Source organism: Pelophylax lessonae (genome assembly GCF_965119305.1).
Source record: "Pelophylax lessonae genome assembly, chromosome: 5".
Taxonomy (NCBI): Eukaryota; Metazoa; Chordata; class Amphibia; order Anura; family Ranidae; genus Pelophylax; species Pelophylax lessonae.
The window spans coordinates 351,485,561-351,509,599 of record NC_138772.1 but is presented as its reverse complement, the minus strand read 5'-3'; the positions used below and the strand labels follow the sequence as shown (position 1 = coordinate 351,509,599).

General features: G+C 43.2%; 1 protein-coding gene across 3 annotated transcripts in view; it reads left to right on the top strand.

The window, feature by feature from the left end:
* The window catches only part of DCDC2 (doublecortin domain containing 2), a 279,474-nt gene extending 255,833 nt beyond the window's left edge, over positions 1–23,641 (top strand). For all 3 annotated transcript variants that reach the window (XM_082257352.1, XM_082257351.1, XM_082257353.1), the window contains exon 11: positions 22,732–23,641. In XM_082257352.1, coding sequence (XP_082113478.1) covers positions 22,732–22,830 — 99 coding nt within the window. In that variant the 3' untranslated portion in view covers positions 22,831–23,641. The remainder of the gene's footprint in view (positions 1–22,731) is intronic.
* The last annotated feature ends 398 nt before the right edge of the window (positions 23,642–24,039 follow it).

Sequence of the window (24,039 nt, the reverse complement as noted above, 5' to 3'; positions counted from 1 at the left end):
ATTAGGCTAAGTTTAGGATATATTAATTGTTGAATAATACGTTTAGGTTTGGACGGGCAGCATGAGTTTATAGTCGGTATACATTTAAATGTGAAACAAGATGAGCAGTTATATATCACAAAAATAATTAAACAAGTGGTCATGAAAGGTCATACACAGGTAAACAGGTTACAAAGCTCAAGAAAGCATGGCATTGATAAATGGGGAATGTAGATGCTCCAGCATATGTGCACTGCATTGCTTTGAGTACCTTGTGGGGCCTGTAGAGACTTTGAATAATAAATCTTCGAATTTTACTCTTAAAAATTTAAAAATCATTAGATTTACCTAAAACTGCAAAAGACATTACCGAAAGTGGCCTAAAATAGCAATACATTATTGCCCATTACTAACAGGTTAGTCAGTTGTGTTGTGAAGAAAACTTTTTCAATGCCCAAAAACTCTCAAGCTCCTCCTTCTTCTTATGACTTTTTTTCTGGCCCTGGACACTAGAGAACAATGACATATAAAAAGTAGTCAGAAGAATCCTGTATGAAATTATAGAATGTAACATTGTGTTTAGGGCTAAGTTGATCAAACATAGGTAGCACTTTGTGATAATAATGGTGGGCTTAGTTGCTATTAAAGCGATATTAGTCTTGTTCTTTTTTTTGTTTAAAATAACAAACATGTGATACTTACCCACTCTGTGTAATGGTTTTGCACAGAGCAGCCCAGATGTTCCTCTTCTCAGCTCCCACGCTGGTACTCCTGGTTCCTCCTTCCTGCCGGGTGCCCCCACAGCACGTAGCTTGCTCTGGGTCCACCCAAGCAGGCACTCTCCCAACCCATGGCTCTGTGTGTCTATTCATACACTGATTCCCGACTTGGCCCCCCCCCCCCCAGCTCCTGATTGGCTTACTGGCTGTGATTGGCTCACTGTGCAAAAGCTAATCAGGAGTGTGAGTCCCCGGAGAGGCAAGGCTCTCGTGGACATCACTGAATGAGAGGGGGCTCAGGTAAATATTAGGGAGGGCCTGGGGGGCTGCTGCAAACTAAAGGTAAAAAACCTTGTGCTTTTACAACCACTTTAATTTTTTGCAGACCATTTTTTTAGAGAAACTTTCCACTAAAAATCTCCAGCTCTACTCTTCTGCCATGGAAATTAGATGTGTAACTTATGCCTTTAAAAAGCCTGAAGGTGCTCCTTGGGTTTTGGTCCCCTCTGTGTGGCTAACTGGGTAGTATTCAAACTTTATCAGTGAATTGCAATGAATATAAAATGTGGTATATTTACACTATACTCTTGGTGATGTACTGTATAGCTTATTATTTTTATCTGTAGGAACTATGTATATCTCTATAACATGAAAGTTTTTTTTACAGACTCCACTGTGGTTGCCCCTTGTAATATATAGTGTATCAGTAATTCCTGTGATGTCCTTGATTTTCCTCTTACATGATCCTCAAGAGCTTTATAGTGCATTTGGATTCCCAGTTTGAAGCATCTGTATAGAACTATAAGAACATTGAATGAACATATACCAGAATTAAATTTAATATAAATTAGGTTACTATCCCTAGTTGTAACATAGAAGCTGTATAAAGGTCAATCTTGGTAACTTTGACAAAAAAAATATTTAAAAGAAACAGGTCACATAAACACAAAGTGAAACCGACCCAAATATCTGATATACGATGTCCTTGAAAGAGTGGGAGACAGATCGCCCATTGTGACTTTAAGAGCTAAAAAAAGTAAATATGGAAAACCCATGTGTGTTGTTGGTGAATAATGTGACTTGAGAATAAAACAAACTGGAAAAAATACATTTCAGCCCAAAATTTTGCATTTTCAAAAAAAGACATAAAAAAAATACCAGTATGTAAAATTAATTCAAGCCTGTAGGTGTCACAAGTGCTAAAGTAATGCAGATTTTTTCAGGGGAGTTTAATTGTAGTAACAAGTTCTTTAAAAGTGTAAATAAATGCAAACATAATACACCAATAATATAGTACTGCGCTATTGTAGCACTGTCCCCATAGGGCTTGTTGTTTGATGACTTGTTAGGCCTCCTCTGATTACCAGCACACAGTCACTTTGGGAACAGTTCACACATCCCTCCTTACTCCTGAAGGCTCGTCACACAAAAACAGTCCAGGGATATTGATTTTTAGTGTTTATTTTGGAACTTGGATGGGGGAAGGGAATAGTGGTATACTCCAACTGTAACTATTCACAGTGGATAAGGACAACTCTCACTTGGCCTCACCAGGTTGCTTGTGGAAGCAGCTGCACTGCTTAATCCATACTTCCACATGCAAGGAAATGGTTAAGTCTCTTTGCTCTTTTCTCTCAAGCAATAGACTTGGTGAATCTACATTATCTACGGGACACTCACTAGCTTCCCCTTTACTGATTCCCCTCCACTGACTCTTCTAGCTGCAGGGGTGGCCCCCCTTAGGTCAGGCCCCTTGACACAAATCTGTACTCACTGTACTGCAGAATCAGATCCTCCAGCGTCTCCACTTCAGTCAGCTTCCCTGGACCTCTGGGTTTAGTTCTTAACTAGCACCCTCCAGGCTTTCAGGTAGACTACCTGAGGCTGCATGGCACCTCTACAGAAGAGGAGGCAGCCGCCCCCCCCCCCCCCCCTCCGGGACTCCACTACCTAGCCGAAAGACCCCAAGCACATGTGCTCCTTGCTTTTATACAGTATCCCAGCATGCACCGAGGCACTTTTCCTCTGCCAAATGACCAGGGCTGTAACAAAAGCCTGTGCGCTCATTTGTCAGGTTTCCTCCTACTGTCCAATATGCCAGAGGTGGGGGACTCGAGTCACATGACTTGACTTAAGTCACAAGTTTGAGGACTTGAGACTTTCTTGACTAAAATTAATAAAAGACTCAACTTGACTTTAACTTGGTATTCATGACTTGAGACTTGACTTTGACTTGAGACATATGACTCGAAATGACTTTACTTTTTTAAGTTATTAAATATTTTCTCAAGATGTGATAAAGCAAAATGAATATGCCTGTTATGTTTCTGACACCACAGCCACTTAAAACACCTCAGAGTGTTCTGATTTTTAGGACACTGGCTGTTTAACAATAGAAATACTTAACATGTTTTTAGTGACTGTGGTGTTGAAACATGACCGGATGAAGGATTTTGAACTGTTTGGGCATTCAAAGTGTTTCTTTAATATGCCGAAGAAAAAAGCACTAAGCAGTTTTGTTAATGTTGAAAATAAAACAAAACCTTTCCTGACCACTGACTTTTAACTGATTTAAAGGTAGAAATGGGGTATATCAGTATTTTGACTTGATTTGTGACTTGACCAAAATAAATGACTTGGACTTGACTTGCTTGACTTCTAGCAGGGACTCGACTTGACTTGCTTGCTTTTCGCCACTGTAACTTGGGACTTGCTTGAGACTTGCACATGTGTGACTTACTCCCATGTCTGCAATATGCCTCCCTATTGGACCAGCGTGAAACACTCTGCAGACAGAACGAGTTGCACCTGAGCACAATGAGCAGACCTCACTAACAGACCCTGCTCTCTGGTAGACAGAGAACAACATATATTTACCTGCAGTCCTTCTGGTAAGCAGACAGGACTCAGAACTATACTTTCTCTCTAGCACCTACCATGGAGGGTGCTACACTATGTACTCAGAAATAAAATTGCAGCACTGTAAAAAAACACATATTTATACACCATGGATAATAGAATTGGGCATAATTCAGCTTTGTTTTTGTAAAGTTTGAGGAAAGGCTCTCTACATGAAAGAGCCTTCAGTTCAGATACAGATCTGATAAACTTGATGACTACCAAAAAGTCTACTTTGCTGGCAAGAATCTCCAAGGGAATATCCCTCATGGGTTCAAAAAGTGGTTTCTACAGGGCAGAGAAAAACAAATGAAGGTCCCAGGGAAGCCGAGGGTGCTGCAATGGGGGTCCTAACATGAGAAACACCTTAACTAAAGGTTTTTACAAGGAAGTAAGAACCCAGGGGCTTTAAAAAAGGATTGATAAGACTTATACCTGCCCATTCTGCTCAAGACCTGTTTGTAGGAAGGCCAGAATGTAAGGCACAGTGTAATATCTGGGACTGCATTGACTGCCCTCACACGAGGCAAAATAATAATTCCAGGTACGATAATAGATTTTGCTGGATGTAACCTTTCTTTCTTTCAGTAAGGTAGGAATCACAGACTCAGAGATCCCTCTGTCCTTTAAGAACTGAGTTTCAACATTTGTGCTGTTTAAACAAGGGTGGAATAGTGGGTCTTGTGATGTCTGGTTTGTTGGGAAGAGGACAGGGAGGTACTAGGTTTTTCTGGGCCAATTTGGTGCAAGTAAAATCACTGTTTCCCTCTCTTGCTATTTTTTGGGAGCAGGCAAGGCAGAATGTGCAGTGGAAGGAAGGCATAAATTAGTCTAAACTGAAACCGAAAATAGAGCATTTGAAGCCAGAGCTAGAGGATCCATAATTCTGGAAACAAACATATCCAAAGACCTCTTATCTTTGGCATATCAGATTGAACACATCTGTATGAAAAGACTACCCCCCCGGTCTAAATGATGGAGGCTGGGATAATTTGCTTGCCAATTGTCAACTCCTGGGGTCTGGACTGCAGGAATCCTTAGACAGTGAGTTTCCACAAGAGAATGTAGTTTGCTTCCTTCAATGCAGCTAGGCTCCTTGTACCTCCTTGATAGTTGATATATGCACTGTGGGGGCATTATCTGACTGTACCCGAATTGGGCGTCCCTTTAGAAGGGGGGGGGGGTCCAGTGCTGGAGGTACAACCTGACTGCTCTGAGCTCTAAAATGTTGATGGGGAATTTAGTTTTCTCTCCTGACCATGTTCCCTGAACTGTCAAGAATTGGGAGACTCCTCCCTAGCTTGACAGACTTGTATCTATTGAAAGAACTTTCCAACTGTAATGCCCTGTACACACGTGCAGATTATCTGAAGACTTTTGTCTGCAGACTTACCAAAACCATATAATATGAGGTCAAACCTAAACACTTTCAATTTGTATGCAATCCGGCAGGCCCTTGCACTACATAGAAAAGGTAAATCTGAAGACAAAGTCTTCAGATAATCTGCACGTGTGTACGGGGCATAAGGAAGGAAAGATTTTCCCACTGCTAGAGCTGCAGTAGTGATTCACCAGGACAAGGACATTCTTGCTTGGCTGGATAGGAGCATGGGTAGGTCCAGGGAAAGAACCTGCTTTGTACACGCTGACAGAATGTTTTTTTGGAGAGTTCTTGAGTGGAATTGGGTTAAAGGTAGTTCCTGGCAGGAGGCGACCACTAGACCCAGAATCTCTCTTGTATCTCTGTTGTTGAGCATGTTCTCTCAGAGAAAAAACTTTCTTTTTTGGAAGAAAGACTTTTGCTTGGGATGTATCCAGGACCAGGCCCAAATATTCTAGGCACAGAGAAGTCAGGAGAGCAGATTTTTTGAAATTGATCATTCAGCCAAGGCTTGGAGCAGTTGAATTGTCTTTTGGACATTTGCTGAGATTGCAAGGGGGATGAATCATTCAGAAGAAGGTTGTTTAAATGACCTGTCACTTGGATGCCCCGAGTTCTGAAATGTGAAAGCAATAGTGCTAGGACTCTGGGAGCAGAGGGTAGGCTGAAGGGCAGCACAGCAAGCAGGAAGTGGTTGTCTGCCACTGCAAACTGTATAAATCGCTGATGAAGTTGGTAAATGAAAACATGCAGATACGCAACTTGAATGTCCACAGATGTCATGTATTCCCCTTATCTCAAAGAAGCAAAACTGACTTTGTGGATTCCATGCAAAATTCTGGAATTTGAAGGAATTTGGTGGAGGATTTAAGGTCCAGGACAGGAAGAATACCCCTATTGGGCTTTGGTATCCTGAAGAGGTTTGAATAGAATCTCGTGAATCTGTCCTGCGGTGGTACTGGTACAACAAATCCCTGGGACATGAGGCAGAAAATCTGACAGTTTTGACATGACATCCAGACAGTCCAGACATGGACAGTTCTTGGTTGATTTGAAAGAAGAAAGCAGTGAAGGATTAAGCATTCTATCTTGTACAAGCTATCTTGTACCCCTTTAAAACCATAAACTCATAAGTCTGGGACATCTGGGACCCAGAGCTATAACATACATCCCTCTACTCTCAGGAGTGAGGGTGTCCCTTTATTTGCAAGATTGTTGCAAGATTGTTTGAGGAACAAACCTTGTGCCAAAAGGAAGGCTGAACTTAGATTTTGAAGTCAAAGCCTAGTTAGAGCATGCGGGTACTCTGTGTTTAAAAAAGCTATGGGCTCCTGAAGGAGAGTGCTTTTTAACCTTTCTCTGAGGAAGTAAAACCTTCCCACCTGTGACCTATTTGGTCAAGTGCCTCACCAAAAAAAAACAATCTTTTAGAATGGCATATGGGTAATGTGCCTTTTACAGGCAGCTTCTGCTGTCCAAGTGGAGCACTGCCCCTTGAGGACCTCTAGAATGTGCACCTTGGGATCCCCCTGGGATACCATTAGCAATTGCAGCATGCACAATTTACCTAATCTCTTCCTGGCTCAGTGAATAAACAGTCTAGGGGTTGTAGTTGTTTTTGTGGTTTTATTTTAAATAGGGATAGGAGAAGGGAAGAGTGGAATACTCCAAAATTGAACTACAGATACTCCTCGTTTAACGACTTACCTGTTTTACGACCGCTCAAACTTACGACTGCCTCTCCCGACCCACGCAGGATGTTATGTCATCACTCTGCATCAGCCTCGTTTTCACTCCCAGCCTGCTGTTTTACAGGTATGTACAGTACTGTACTGTACTCAGTTCTCCTCAATTCCACTTCCAGTGTTCTTTGTACTGTTTTATGGCTTTATGTACTGTAATGTAATGTGTGCTTGTACTGTACAGGTATTGCCCATACCATCTCAGAAAAGAGAAAAAGTGTGCATGTACCTGCAGAAAGTGCTCTGAAAAAAAGAAAATCTATTGATCTTGGTATGAAAATGAAGATCATTAAGGACTATGAGGTTGCAAAGAAATTTAAAGAAATAGCAAGGGAATTGGAACTTGCACATTCTACCATTTCAACAATTCTAAAGGATAAGGATAGAGTGAAAGAGGCTGTAAAAGCATTGACAGGATATCAAGCCATAATAACTAGGCAGCGGAAAGGCCTCATTCATGAAATGGAGAAATTGCTGGCGGTATGGATTGATGACCAAATAGAAAAAAGAATGCCAATGAGTCTTTTATTGATTCAAACCAAAGCACGCAGTATTTTTGACAGTTTGAATGTGCACAAAGGAGAAGAATCGACTAAAACATTTACAGCAAGTCATGGATGTGTTCAAAGGTTTCGTGGCAGATTCAACCTCCACAGTCGGAGAATCAGTGGTGAGGCTGCAAGTGCAGATGTGGAAGCAGCTGAAAAATTTGTGGTTGAATTTGATAAAATCATCGAAATAGGTGGCTACTGTCCCGAGCAGATATTTAACGTGGATGAAACTGGACTTTTCTGGAAAAAAATGCCCGAAAGGTCCTACATACACAAAGAAGATAAAACAACGCCTGGTTTAAAGGCTTTTAAAGACAGGGTCACGTTGTTGTTGGGGGGAAATGTTCCTGGGTTCAAGTTAAAGCCTCTCCTCATTTATCGTTCACAGAACCCACGTGCATTGAAGCAGGTTAGTAAGCACACACTGCCTGTTTATTATCGTCCAAATAACAAAGCATGGATGACACAAGCTTTAATTGATGACTGGTTCATCAATTGCTTCATACCCTCAGTCAGGCATTATTGTGTGTAAAAGGGTGTACCCTTTAAATTTTTCCTCCTGCTTGATAATGCCCCAGGCCACCCCCAGCATCTGGATGACCTATATCCAGACATAAAGGTAGTGTATCTGCCTAAAAACACAACTGCTATCCTACAACCCATGGATCAGAGTGCAATTGCAACATTTAAGGCCTACTATTTGCACACCACCTTTTCCAAAGCTGTAGCAGCAACTGAAAATGATGAAGTTACCCTTCGTGATTTTTGGAAAGCTTACAACATTTTGCACTGCATAAAAAACATTGCATCAGCTTGGGATAAAGTAACAGAAAAGTGTATACAGGGTATATGGAAAAAAATGCTTAAAGCGTTTTGTGAACAATAGTGAAGGGTTTGATGAAACAGATGTTGAAGTTATAAATGAAAAAAGTGTGCAACTTGCTAACATGCTTGACTTAGATATTGAAGTGACAGATATTAAAGAATTAGTGGAATTTGATGAGAGAGAGCTAAGTAATGAAGATTTAATAGAGTTGGAAGCACTGCAAAACTTAGAACAGGAAGAAGAAGAAAAGGAGGAAACAAAGAAGTTCATAGTCAGGGGGTTAGCTGGCGTCTTCTCAAAAGTGAATGCAGCTTTATTACAATTAGAGGGTATGGACCCAACTGTTGAAAGGTTCTCTAAAGTGGAACGGCAGATGAAGGAACTTATGCAATGTTATCGTGAAATTTATGACGAGAAAAAGAAAATGACAAAGAGCACCTTAACAGAATTCTTCTTGCAAGCTACCCCTATCAGTTCTATCATTTCCTTGTCGTCTTCTCCCTCATCTACAACTCCTGATGACCCTGCTGGTAACTCCAATGATGACACTGTCGACCCTGCTGGTAATTTCAATGATGACACCGATGACCCTGCTGGTAATTTCAATGATGACACCGATGACCCTGCTGGTAACTCCAATGATGACACTGTCGACCCTGCTGGTAATTTCAATGATGACACCGATGACCCTGCTGGTAACTCCAATGATGACACTGTCGACCCTGCTGGTAATTTCAATGATGACAACGATGACCCTGCTGGTAACTCCAATGATGACACTGTCGATCCTGTTGGTAATTCAAATGATGACATTGATGGTAACTCCAATGATGACACTTTTGACCCTGCTGGTAATTTCAATGATGACACTGATGACCCTGAAGCACTATCACCCTTTGAAGGATTTGATGACTAAAATGTTACTCTAAATGTCTACTGTACAGTATATGTTTATTTATTTGGGCACTGTACATCATTATATCCTGTACAATACAGTAATGTACAGGATTTTTGTTGTTTATATTTTTGTTCTGTACTTATGCATATAAAACAACTTTGATGAGTTGGAGTTTTGTGTTCAGACCTTTTTTTTCCCAGAATACAGTACAGTACAGTAGTTAGGAATGCTTAAAATATTGATTACTTGTGGCTCCTTGTTTAGCGACCAATTCGTTTAACGACCTGGTTGCTAGAACGGAACCTGGTCGTTAAGTGAGGAGTATCTGTATTCAGAAAAGATGAGGACTCCTGCCTGTAGATGCAGCCAAGCTGCATATTCACCTTGCCACTAGATGCATTTTAGGATTAAGTTTCTGAGTAGATGACTTGATTAACTATCTTCAGGGTACTCGCCTAGCACCCCCTTTCACCCCACCAGCTGACACCTGTCCTCTGACTATACTACGCCAGAGTGGCCCCCTCTCAGGTCAGGCCCTTATACACGATCCCCTGTACTCACGATACTGTTTTTCCAGGGTCTCCAGCAGTGGCGGCCCGTGCACCCCTAAAAAAAATAAAAAAAAAAAAAAGGAAAAAAAAAAAAATGACAAAGCGAACAAATAAAGTTTTACAAAAAAAAATTGGGTTCGCCGGCCTCTGTAATGGAAGTGGTGGCTAGGGGGGGGGGGTGGGGTTTACGTCCCAGAAGAGGCGCAGCTGCCTTCTGGGGGCGTAACCCGAGCGCAAGTCTTTGCGATTTGACACCCCCACTTTCTGATATCCTGGCTGTGATTGGTCCAGTCTCCAGCCTGGACCAATCATCATCCAGGACATCCGATCCCTGACGTCACAATGGGGGCGGTGCCGGTGCGTGAGTCAGTCACTCACCGTCACCGCCGCTCGGAGGACGAGGGAGAAGCCGCTCACCTTCCCGCCGCCGCCGCCACCGCCGCAGAGAGGACGGACTGGATCGAGGAGGGAAGAACCCGCCGCCAGGTAAGTGCATTAAATTGAAGGGAGCACGCACGCTGGTCTCTGCATTGATTGGGGGACAATGCTGTGGGCACTCTCCATTTATTGGGGTACAATGCTGTGGGCACTCTGCATTTATTGGGGTACAATGCTGTGGGCACTCTGCAATCATTGGGGTACAATGCTGTGGGCACTCTGCATTTATTGGGGTACAATGCTGTGGGCACTCTGCAATCATTGGAGTACAATGCTGTGGGCACTCTGCATTTATTGGGGTACAATGCTGTGGGCACTCTGCAATCATTGGGGTACAATGCTGTGGCACTCTGCAATCATTGTGGTACAATGCTGTGGGCACTCTGCATTTATTGGGGTACAATGCTGTGGGCACTCTGCATTTATTGGGGTACAATGCTGTGGCACTCTGCAATCATTGGGGTACAATGCTGTGGGCACTCTGCATTTATTGGGGTACAATGCTGTGGGCACTCTGCAATCATTGGGGTACAATGCTGTGGCACTCTGCAATCATTGGGGTACAATGCTGTGGGCACTCTGCATTTATTGGGGTACAATGCTGTGGGCAATCTGCAATCATTGGGGTACAATGCTGTGGCATTCTGCAATCATTGGGGTACAATGCTGTGGCACTCTGCAATCATTGGGGTACAATTCTGTGGCACTCTGCAATCATTGGGGGACAATTCTGGCACTCTGCAATCATTGGGGTACAATTCTGTGGCACTCTGCAATCATTGGGGTACAATGCTGTGGGCACTCTGCAATCATTGGGGTACAATGCTGTGGGCACTCTGCAATCATTGGGGTACAATGCTGTGGCACTCTGCAATCATTGGGGTACAATGCTGTGGCACTCTGCAATCATTGGGGTACAATGCTGTGGGCACTCTGCAATCATTGGGGTACAATGCTGTGGGCACTCTGCAATCATTGGGGTACAATTCTGTGGCACTCTGCAATTATTGGGGTACAATTCTGTGGCACTCTGCAATCATTGGGGTACAATGCTGTGGGCACTCTGCAATCATTGGGGTACAATTCTGTGGCACTCTGCAATTATTGGGGTACAATTCTGTGGCACTCTGCAATCATTGGGGTACAATGCTGTGGGCACTCTGCAATCATTGGGGTACAATGTTGTGGCACTCTGCAATCATTGGGGGACAATGCTGTGGGCACTCTGCGATCATTGGGGGACAATGCTGTGGGCACTCTGCAATCATTGGGGACAATGCTGTGGCGCTCTGCAGTGATTGGGGACAATGCTGTGGCGCTCTGCATTGAAAGGGGCATGCACGCTGAACTCTGCATTGTGGGGGCACAGCACAGTGTTCATTGCATTGAAGGGGGCACAGCACAGTGTTCATTGCATTGAAGGGGGCACAGCACAGTGTTCATTGCATTGAAGGGGGCACAGCACAGTGTTTATTGCATTGAAGGGGGCACAGCACAGTGTTCATTGCATTGAAGGGGGCACAGCACAGTGTTTCTTGCATTGAAGGGGGCACAGCACAGTGTTTATTGCAATGAAGGGGGCACAGCACAGTGTTTATTGCATTGAAGGGGGCACAGCACAGTGTTTATTGCATTGAAGGGGGCACAGCACAGTGTTCATTGCATTGAAGGGGGCACAGCACAGTGTTTATTGCATTGAAGGGGGCACAGCACAGTGTTTATTGCATTGAAGAGGGCACAGCACAGTGTTTATTGCATTGAAGGGGGCACAGCACAGTGTTTATTGCATTGAAGGGGGCACAGCACAGTGTTCGTTGCATTGAAGGGGGCACAGCACAGTGTTCATTGCATTGAAGGGGGCACAGCACATTGTTCATCGCATTGAAGGGAGCACAGTACAGTGTTCATTGCATTGAAGGGGGCACAGCACAGTGTTTATTGCATTGAAGGGGGCACAGCGCAGTGTTCATTGCATTGAAGGGGGCACAGCACAGTGTTTATTGCATTGAAGGGGGCACAGCACAGTGTTCATTGCATTGAAGGGGGCACAGCACAGTGTTTATTGCATTGAAGGGGGCACAGCACAGTGTTTATTGCATTGAAGGGGGCACAGCACAGTGTTTATTGCATTGAAGGGGGCACAGCACATTGTTCATTGCATTGAAGGGGGCACAGCACAGTGTTCATTGCATTGAAGGGGGCACAACTTCAAAGTCACGCAATTTTTTTACTGCGTTTTTTGGCGCGAAGCAATACCTATTACATTTTTCTTTTTGCGCCCCCCCCAAAAATTTTGAGCACCAGCCGCCACTGGTCTCCAGTGTCTCAACCCCTCCAGTCAGTTCTCCTGGACCTCTGGGTTCAGCTCCTTCCTTCTGGTCCCCAGGCCGACTGCCTGTGACCACGGGCCACCTGCTACAGAGGAGGAGGCGCCACCCTCCTTCCGGGACTCTGCTCCCCAGCCAAAGACCCCGGAGCACATGTGCTCCTGGCTTTTATACCACACCCAAGAATGCACCGAGACAACCCGTCTGTGCCAATCATTGAGGCTGTATCAAAACCTGTTCACCCATTGGCCTGGTTTCCTCCACTGTCTAATATGACTCCATATTTGACCAGTTTGAAACACTCCCTAGACCAGATGAATCACACACTGAGCACCATGAGCAGACCTAACTCACAGATCCTGCCCTCTGTTAAGCAGAAAGCAATACACAATTTGCCTGCTGCTCCTCTGATAGGCAGACAGAGCCAAAAACAATACTCTCAAACCATGTCCTCACTGGTTCAGGGCAGCTGCCCCTTCAAAAATTCTTTCTCAAAAATTTCCAATGGAGTATCCCACTAACCTGGGAAGGGGGAAAAGGGAAATAACAAATGTACACAGTCAATAGACATAATAAATTACGTGATAAAAAAAAATATATATATACATCTCTGCTGTACACATATTCACAAAGTTTTCTACACACAATAGGTGCATTTAAATCAATGCAACCTCTGCCAAACAAAAATCTGCCTGGACAGGTAAGAGTAACATCCTGTCTGACTAACTAAATACAATATTTACATTGTAAAGCCAGCAAAGGAAATGTGAATTAGGCATGTATCAAGCATGACTATTTGAACCAGTGAGACTGTCCTATCCTCGGAGGCGACCTTCTCACTACATACTTTCCAACTATATATTCGTGTAGGAGTCACTTCCAACCAACTTGACTCTGCGTTCAATTGTTACTCCTGGGTCAGGTAACAATGGAACCCTACCAAGCTATCTATCTATCTATCCAGACTTTACGCACCATTCTTGGTGACTGGATGATAGGCACAGTCCCTCTTCCAACACTTGGGCGCTGACTCTCCTCTTATCACAGTCAAACTCACAAGTTCAGAGTGAAGACATGCAGAGTCCACCTGACCTATTGCTCACAGTGTCCTTACCTCCTGTAGCACCGAGGCAACATGTCTTCTTCTTCTTGTGACAAGCTATTTTCCTGGAGCCTGAGCAAGCTTGTTCAACCTGTGAGTACCACAGGTCTCTTCAAGGGGTCCCTCACATCCTGGCCTCCCCTTCTCTGAAGAGACCTCAAGCCACTACCTGTTCTACTGAAGTAGTAACTTACATAAAGTTCCTCCAACTGGCCCACTGACCCAACAGGATCTTTGCAAAGTGTCCTTTAAGTAAAGTATCTTTGTGAAAGGATCTTCTTCTGCTGTACTTTCTCCCATGGCCCGATGGCCCAAGTTTCTTTGTAGAGTGTCCCCTTTAACTTTGAGGTGGATAATGATCCTGGCCCGATGGCCCAAAGGATCTCCAAAGAATGTTCAGTAAGAACAACTTCCTGTAGCAGCTGAAGAATAGAACTGCGCAACTACTGAGATCTTTTGAACAAAGAGTCTCTTTTAATGTTAGAGGGTCAGCCCTCTCTTGGTGATACTACCCAGTGGTAGCAGTTCTGTTGATTTCCCGATCCCTATTGCAAGGATAGAAGGGAAAGGGGTATTGGGAATAGGGCTTTGGTCCTAACAGCAACAACTTGAACCTTGAATTTTAGCTTTAACTGTAACTGTAACCTCGGGTTCTCTAGCCCCTGTTCTTCTTTAAGAAATTCTTAGGCTAGCCAGCCTTAACAAAGGTGAAGTCCTGCATCCTCAGCAGTAATAGTCTGGGTGAGGGATCCGGATGGTTTTCCCCTCATGGTCCTTGACACGGACAGGCCAGATCCGTTTGGGTGGCGGACCTCCACGCGGTCTATGTAAACAGCCCGTACCAAGTTCCAATTTGTTTTTACAGAACAGAAGGTGTCCCATAGATCAGGCCACTCCTTGTTCCGATACAGTCTAGCAATGTACAGGAGCTCCCAGATCGCATCATTGCATCATTCTTCTCTTTTGGCCTCAATTTCCAGAATTATCTCCAGAGGAGCATAGGGGTAATCATATCCATACTCCAGGGCCACCTTCCTCTGAATGAAGCGTTGACATCTTGAGAACCTGGGGAGGGTCTGCCTGCTTTCTCTCCCAGGTGGGAAATATAGGGTCTCTTCTCTCCTGATGAGGTTAGCATAGGCCTCGTTTTGATCCTGAGCCCGGGTGTAGGTACGAGGTGGGGATAGGTCTGGGACCCTTGTAGTGTAGGCCTCACAGAACCCCAAATTTCTGGCACACTTCATGCATACCACGGAATCCCTTGTCTCCTCATCAGGCAAGCTAGGACTGGCTGAACTGCTACTCTCATCCATTCCCAAGTCCCACTCTTTCTCTTCCTCCGACTTCCAAACATCTATCCCTTCCTCCAAGAATCCATACTGATGTTGAAAGCTTGGGGACCCTACATCAATGGCCCCGCCCTCCACTTTATTCTTCACACGGGAGACCCTCTTCCTGGGGAGCCCATTGATTCCCCTCTGCCTTGATTGGAATTTGTTCTGTCTGTGCAGGTTTAGCTGGTCCTTCTCCCGACTGCGACTCGGCCTAAAACATCTGGGTGCCTCCCTATTGGACCAGTGTGAAACACTCCCTAGACCAGATGAATCACACACTGAGCACCATGAGCAGACCTAACTCACAGATCCTGCTTTTTGTTAAGCAGAAAGCAATATAGAATTTGCCTGCTGCTCCTCTGATAGGCAGACAGAGCCAAAAACTATACTCTCTTTCTAGCACCTACCTAGGAGGGTGCTACACAAGCCTTTATCCAGAGAATAAAAAAAAGAGCTATTCTGGATATCTCTCTCCTGGCGTGCTCCAGGACATCTACACAAAAAAGCAGAGCAAAAAGGAATTATTGTAAATGCTCTGTAACAGCATTATCCTGAAAAACAGGGTCATGTTGGTTATTTATTGTCCCAGTCCAATTAGCTGAAGAAGTTTTACCTACAGAAATATTAGCGAATGCTGGTTGCAGTCACCAGAATCTTTGAAAGAAGGAACATTTTCAGTAGGTACAATGAGATGTTTGCCTAGGACATAGATGGCGGGATCAACCACAAAAATAACCCATTTTTTGGAAAATCTTTTTCCAATAGGGTCCTGCAAAGATATGTGGGAGAGTGAAAATCCTTTCAGGAGAGACCCAGACATCATAGATTGCACATTCCATCTGTTCATGAACAGGGAACGTTTTCCAAAATTTGTAGGTTCTTTGTGCCAAAAGAGGCATGGCTAGACAGAGGAGAGTCAATGTCATGTAGCATCTCTAAGCACATATAACCATCTGGATGAGTGGTTACAAGCAAACTGTGGTGCCAGCTGTGAATTTTTGCTTGGTACAAATTTGGCTGCATTAATGCTGGCCATGACTGTTCATACACAATGTGTGCATGGCTGCCAGAAAGAGTAGCAGATTCTTGCTGGTAGCTATCCATGCAAATGGGTGGTTATCACTCTCCTCATCTCCATAACGGAGCATGGAGATGTTCTGTAGTCCACAAAGACAGCAGAGAAAGGTGTTAAATGATAAGTCAGCAGAGAGCACATGAAATTATCAGCTCACTGGGTTTCTGGCAGGAACTATGTGCTTTCTTTGCACTGAACGTATATAGCATAATGTTTTCAATGGTATATTTAACAGGCTAATGGAGCAAATAAAAGAAGTTAATTGTTTAGGGTTACATACCTTTTATTAACTGTACAAATATTAGCACCGACTACCTCCTCTACTTTCCTCTAATCCATATTCTGTGCTCTAACAAGCACGTGTACTTTGGACTAAATCTAGCAAGCAATATCATGCATCACATTACACTTGTTTTCTGTATCACTGGATACAGATAATAAAACCTTGTTGATCTTCCCTTTCTTCCGCTCTCCCTCTCTTTCTATCTTGTCCCTGAAGCCGGCAAATCCACAACAACAGGAAGAACCCATTTTAATCAAGCTACTGCATGTTCCATCACCTATAACCTTGTCTTGTAAAAGGAGACCTACAAATATATATTTTGTTTCCAGAAGAAACCACAAAACCTGTGTTGATTGTATTTAGCCTTTGTACTTCTTCACTGAAACAAAAAAATAAATAGTACACTAATATTTGTAAAATTTTAACCACTTGCCGACCGCTTACTGAGCTGGTACTGCGGCAAAGTGGCTTGTTATCGCCCAGCGACATAGATCTACGTCGCTGGACTCCTCCCCTTCTCGGCGGCGCACGTGCGCCGCCGGAGGCTCGCTCCCGCTGTATTCAGACACAGCGGGAGTCGGGCCAGGGGAGGAGAGGCGGTGATCATCGCCGCTCTTCCCCGATCGTCAGGGATCGAGTGAGGAGATCAGCCCGCTTGTGTAAACAAAGCAGGCGGATCTCCTAAGTGACAGGCAGGGACAGATTACAGGATTCAGCATAGCTGAACCTGCGATCTGTGCCATGTCACACAATCTCCCCCACACACGTCAGTAAGTACCAGGCATACATTTAACCCCTTGATCACCAATAAAGTTAACCCCTTCCCTGCCAGTGTCATTATTACAGTAACAGTGCATATTTATAGCACTGATTACTGTAGTAATGTCACTGGTACCCCCAAAAGTGTCAAAAATGTCAGTTAGGGGTCCGATCTGTCCGCCGCAATGTCGCAGTCCGGCAAAATAAAAAAAGGCAGATCGCCACCATTACTAGTTAAAAAAAAAACTAAAAATGACATAAATATTTCCCGTAGTTAGTAGCTGCGATAACTTTTGCGCAAACCAATCAAAATACGCTTATTGCAATTTTTTTTACCAAAAATATGTAGCAGAAAACAAATTTGCCTAAAATGTTAAAAAATTTAGATTTTTAGATTTTGGGGGGGGGGGGGGGGGAATTTCATTTAAAAAAATGTGAAAAATATTGTTATTTTTTCAAAATTGTCGCTCTTTTTTTATCAAATGCCACCAAAATAAAGCTCTGTTTGTGGGGAAAAAAGGACATCAATTAAATTTGGGTACAGCGTCGCATGACAGCACAATTGTCTGTTAAAGTAACGCAGTGCCGAATCGCAAAATATGGCCTGGTCAGGAAGGGGGTAAAATCTTCCGGTCTTAAAGCGGTTAAAAATACGCTCATTGAGAATTTTTTTGTCAAAGACATGTAGCTAAATACATTTTGGCCTAAATATATGACAAAAATTGAATATATTGGATATTTTTTAACTGTCAAAGTAGAAAATGTCAATTTTTTCGCAAAATTGTCGCTACTTTTTTATTAATATCACAAAAAATGAAAAGCGCAGAGGTGATCAAATACCACCAAAAGAAAGCTCTGTTTGTGGGAAAAAAAGGACCTATATTTCGTTTGGGTACGGTGTTGCATGACCGCGCAATTGTCAGTTAAAGTTGCACAGTGCCAAGTTGCAAAAAGTGGCCTGGACGTAAAGCAGGAAAATCCTCCGGCGGTAAAGTGGTTAACAAACGTGAAACAGCAAAGATAGAGCAAACTGGGATACTTTGATCACACTATACAGTATATGTCTGTTCAGTTGTGTTGGAGCTCATCAAGATTATGAGTGTGTATTTATATTTACCTGTATATCGTATTGATACTCTTGAAGTGGGTCTGTTCACAAATATTAAAATAAAGCTGTGCGGTCCTGCTAGTAGTAGAAGGTCAGACTTTCCCTGGAGACTTTCCCTTCAGTGCTGCCTACATATGTAGGCTGTTGCTCACTTGATTTTTGCTGGAAGGGAAGATTGGACAAGTGACCCTTTTCCTTTAGTGAAGACAGCGTTAGCACAACTGTGGTCATTGCTGAATAAAGCCATTTGGTCTAGCAAAGGCATATCATATTAGTTGTTTCTGAAATAGGTATGGTTGTTCCAGCTTTCAATAACCGTATAAAATTTACATAAAAACATGAAATAAAAAAAAAATGGTCTCATCGATGGTTTATGTTTGCTAAATGACAACAGTAATTAAAGCAACCAAGTCAAAAATAATCAGATAAAAATGAAAAACCAATTAAAAGTACGTTGTATACAAGAACCAGATTTTGCTGTAATATTCACCTTCAGTCCAGAGATTTCCATAATATTTACATAAAAACATGAAATAAAAAAAAAAAAAAATGGTCTCATCGATGGTTTATGTTTGCTAAATGACAACAGTAATTAACCGCTTCCATACAGAGCAGTTAGACACCCTTCCTGCCAGACCAATTTTCAGCTTTCAGCACTCTCACAATTTGAATGACAATTGCTCAGTCATGCTACACTGTAACCAAACAAAATGTTTATCATTTTTTTCACACAAATAGAGCTTTCTTTTGGTGGTATTTGATCACAACTGGGGTTTTTTTTTTTCGTGATATATGCAAAAAAAGAGCAAAAATTTAAAAAAAAAAACACTTTTTTTTAGTTTCAATTATAAAATTTTGCAAAAAATTAATTTTTCTTCATACATTTGGGCCAAAATGTATACTGCTACATGTCTCTGGTAAAATTAACCCAAATTAGTGTATATTATTTAGTCTGCGTGAAAGTTATTGAGACTAGAAGCTATGGTACCAATTACTGAAAATTGATCACACCAGATGTACTGACGGCCTATCTCCTTTCTTGAGGCCCTGAAATGTCAGGACAGTACAAATACCGCCCAAATTACCCCTTTTTGTAAAGTAGACAGTCCAAGGTATTTAGTAAGAGGCATGGTGGGTTTTTTGAAGTTGTAATTTTTTCCCACAATTCTTGGGAAAATGAAGAAAAATTTTTTTTTTCTTTTTTTTCCCACAAAGTTGTCAATTTATAAGCTATTTCTAACACATAGCATGTACACAGCAAAAATTACACCCAAAAATACATTCTGCTACTCCTTCCGAGTATGGCGATACCACATGTGTGAGACTTTTACACAGCCTGGCCACAAAAAGAGACTGCACGTCCAAGAAGCACCTTCAGGCGTTCTACGAGCATAAATACACATAAAACTTTATTACTACCTATCACACTTTTCAAGGCCCTAGAGCACCAATACAATGGAAAAGTCCACAAAATGACCCCATTTTGGAAAGCAAACACTCCAACGTATATTCTATGAGGCATTATGGGTCGTTTGAACATATCATTTTTTCCACAGGTTTTTGGAAAATGTGGGAAAAAAATGAAAACTTTTTTTTTTTACACAAAGTTGTCAATTTATAGGATATTCCTAACACATAGCATGTACATAGCAAAAATGACACCCCAAAATGCATTCTGCCTCTTCTCCTGAGTATGGCAATACCACATGTGTGAGACTTTTTCACACCTAGCCATATAGAGGGGCCTAACATCCAAGGCGCACCATCATGCATCCTAGCCACTTGCCTAGGCCTATTTTTGACATTTGGTGTTTACAAGCTAAAATCAGTTGTTTTGCTAGAAAACTGCTTAGAACCCCCAAACATTATATATTTTTTTTAGCAGAGACCCTAGAGAATAAAATGGAGATTATTGCAATATTTTTTATCACACCGTATTTGCGCAGCTGTCTTCCAAACGCAATTTTTTTGGAAAAAATTCACTTTTTTTAATTAAAAAATAAGAAACCAGTAAAGTTAGCCCAATTTTTTTTCCATAATGTGAAAGATAATGTTACGCCGAGTAAATAGATATCCAACATGTCATGTTTCAAAATTGAGCACGCTCACGGAATGGCGACAAACTTTGGTACTTAAAAATCCCCATAGGCGACAATTTAAAAATTTCTACAGGTTGCCATCTTTGAGTTACAGTGAGTTACCTCACATGTGTGGTTTGAACACCGTTTACATATGTGGGCGGGGTTTCTGTATGCGTTCGCTTCTGCGCGCGAGCTCACGGGGACAGGGCGCTTTAATTTTTTTTTTTGCTATTTATTTTATTTATTATTTTTTATTTTTACACCGTTTAAAAAAAAAAAAAATTGATCATTTTTATTTCTATTAAAAGGAATTTAAACATTCCTCGTAATAGAAATAGGCACGACAGGACCTATTTTTTGTGAAATCTGGGGTCAAAAAGTCCTCAGATCTCACAAGTACACTAAAAGATAGAAAAAAAAAAAAATTATTATATAAAATGAAAAAAAAAAAAAGGACCTTTAAATCGGTTGCTAGGCAACAACATTTTCCGTAGCTCCGGTCCTCCAAGACCATAGAGTCAGGTGAGGGCAAGCTTGCCCTCACTCGACATCCTGTCTGTGAGGATCTGGGACCGGATCGTTTTCCCCGCTGCCGGCGGGTCCGGTAAGCGGGGAAAAGGACCGGAACGTGGCGGGAGGGGGCGCCTCTTCCGCCATCCCGGAAGGGTGATCCCACGGCGAATCCGCCGCTGGGACCACCCTTATCGGAAAGCCAATCGTCCACCGTTTAAAAAAATACCAGGGTTATGGCAGCTATCTGCTGCCATAACACCGGTATTTAGGTTTAGACGGAGGACGTATATAAACCTTTTTGGACTTGGACATGGTGGCTGTATGAAGGGTGATAGGATTTGGGTACTTTGTTGGGCAGGTGATAGGCAGGTGACAGGTACTCTGGTACTGATGAGCAGGTGGCAGGTACTCGAGTACTCCGATAGGCAGGTGACAGGTACTCGGATACTCTGATGGGCAGGTGACAGGCAGGTGATAAGTACTGATGAGTAGTACTGATACTGATAGGTGATACTGTACTGATGGGTACTGATGATCAGTACTGATACGTGATAGGTACTGATGAGTACTGATGAGTAGTGATGGGTACTGATGAGCAGGCGGCAAGTACTCAGGTACTTCAGGCGTCAGGTACTCTGATGAGCAGGTGGAAGGTACTCGGGTACTCTGATGGGTAGGTGACAGGTACTCAGGTACTCTGATGACGGGTACTCCGTTGACAGGTACTCAAAGTACCCGAGTACCTGTCATCAGAGTACCCGAGTACCTGTCATCAGAGTACCCGAGTACCTGTCATCAGAGTACCCGAGTACCCGTCATCAGAGTACCCGAGTACCTGTCATCAGAGTACCCGAGTACCCGTCATCAGAGTACCCGAGTACCTGTCATCAGAGTACCCGAGTACCCGTCATCAGAGTACCCAAGTACCTGTCATCAGAGTACCCGAGTACCCGTCATCAGAGTACCTGAGTACCCGTCATCAGAGTACCTGCGTACCCGTCATCAGAGTACCCGAGTACCTGTCATCAGAGTACCCGAGTACCTGTCATCAGAGTACCCGAGTACCCGTCATCAGAGTACCCGAGTACCCGTCATCAGAGTACCCGAGTACCTGTCATCAGAGTACCCGAGTACCTGTCATCAGAGTACCCGAATACCTGTCACCAGCCCATCAGAGTACCCGAGTACCTGTCATCTGAGTACCTGATGGGCTTGTGACAGGTACTCGGGTACTTTGATGGGCTAGTGACAGGTGCTCTTTATTGGGGGGGGCAATCAGTGTGTTTGGGGTGCACTATGATTGGTAACTAGCTGTTACCACACTCTCTTCCTCACACAGGATCAGTGTGTGAGGAGGAGAACACGGTGACAGCTAGTTACCGTGTTCTCTGTTGACATTTGTGACCGGCTGTGATTGGACACAGCCGGTCACGTGGTAAAGAGCCAATTTCATTGGCTCTTTACCTAGATCGGGGATCGACTCTGTCCGAGGGACGAGCCTCGTCCCCGATCGCTGCTCTGCGCGCCCCCGGGGGCGCGCATTGCAGAGAGAACGAGCGGCTCGTGCTGGAGCCGCTCATGTGATCGGCTGTGATTGACACAGCTGATCACGTGGTAAACAGCCAATATCTATTGGCTGTTTACCTTGATCAGGGATGGGCTATGTCCGAGGGACGAGCCTCACCCCCGATCGCCGCGCTGCGCGCCCCCGGGGGCGCGCAGTAGAGGGGAGATCCGGGCGACGGCCCGGATCCTCACAACCACTTTGCCAACGTCATATTACATGACTCGGTATGGAAGTGGTTAAATCAACCAAATCAAAAATAATCAGATAAAAATGAAAAACCAATTAAAAATACGTTGTATACAAGAACCAGATTTTGCTGCAATATTCACCTTCAGTCCAGAGATTTCCACCCCCCCCCGATAAATTTTTCTTCTGGTAAATATCCCCAGTCTGATGGCCAGCATCATTCAATCTATTTCTTCTGAGCCCAGGTTATCCTTGACATGCCCCAACCTGTGACTGAACAGTGAAAGGAGTAGCAGCACAATAATGAGCTCATCTCTTGCTCTGCTTTCTCCTGTTATCAGCGTGCTGCTTGTTGCACAGGAACTGGTTCTGCCTACAGTTCAGCTTTAAACTTTTACTTTGTTTTTGTGCAGGCTGAATATTCTCTTCCAAGACCAACCTCATCAAGACTTCTAGAGAAAGTCTCCACTCCTACTGACACAGAGAAGAAGGATTTGGAGCCTGAAGCCTGATCCAAGGGAGGAATAACCCCTATTCATAGATGCTACCTTGATACTTGAATCTGCATGTTTTACTGTATCATTACAAAGCTAGATAATGGAAGAAGGAGTATGTATGTAGACCTGTATATACATTTACATTCTCTCATATTAAACATATCAGCATATGCACTGTTTCTAAATTGGATTATTTTTATCAATAATGTTCCTATCTATTTATTAGGTTACTTTTTATACTGTCAGGTGTTTTGTAATTGTAATTTAAGGATTTATTTTGTTAAGCCATATTGCATTAACAGGGGTAAGGAAACATTGCACTACCTATAGCTACAAGCATGCTGCTTATTACATTCACTGTTACGTAATGTAGCACAAGTTGTAGAGCTAAGCAATCACTTTTTGGCTTAGTGTAATTTTTAGCAAAACTAGAGGATTCCATAAGAGTTTCCATTCTGTGGGTTTGAGTACGTGTATGTGCTGGGGGTGAAATGAGCATGATCTGTAGATCTGCCTACCAGTTCCTTAAGTCAGATCCATAACTATCCATGGCAAAACTGACAAACAGGTGAGGATGCTAAAGGACAATGGCAATCAGAAGTGTGGAGTGTAGGACTTTACGGTATGTTTGATAGGTGATGAAACAAAGGGTTTTGGGTGAGGGATTTTTACTCTCCATGCTCAATGGCCCCCTTTTGCCTCAATCCCATTGAGTAGAATACTCTGATAAAGTGTCCAGTATAGTAAATCTTAGCAACCAATCATAAATTGCCTTTCTGTAGTCTGTGTTGCTCAGTTCAGACAAGGAGTTACTTGGATTGGTAGTTACTAAGAGCCCATTCAGACAGGGGCGACACGACTTGCTGGGGCGACCTGTGAAGTCACGGTGCATATAATTGAAGTCAATGCAAGTCGCCTCCAGGTCGCCCCAAAGTAGTACAGGACCCTTTTTCTAAGTCGGAGTGACTTGTGTCGCTCCTATTAGAACGGGTCCTGTGCTAATCAATGACAGGCGACCGACTGCGACTTGTCAGGCGACCAAGTCGCCTGACAAGTCGCGCTAGTGTGAATGGACCCTAAGACCTGCTGTTTAGGCAAGCACTTTGTGTGTTAAAGTAAAGAATTTAGATATTTGAGATTATTGCTACTGTTGGAAGTGAAACTCCAAGCAAAACTTTTGATGTTTGCATTTTTTTTCAGTAGGGAGTAAATACAATCTCTGCC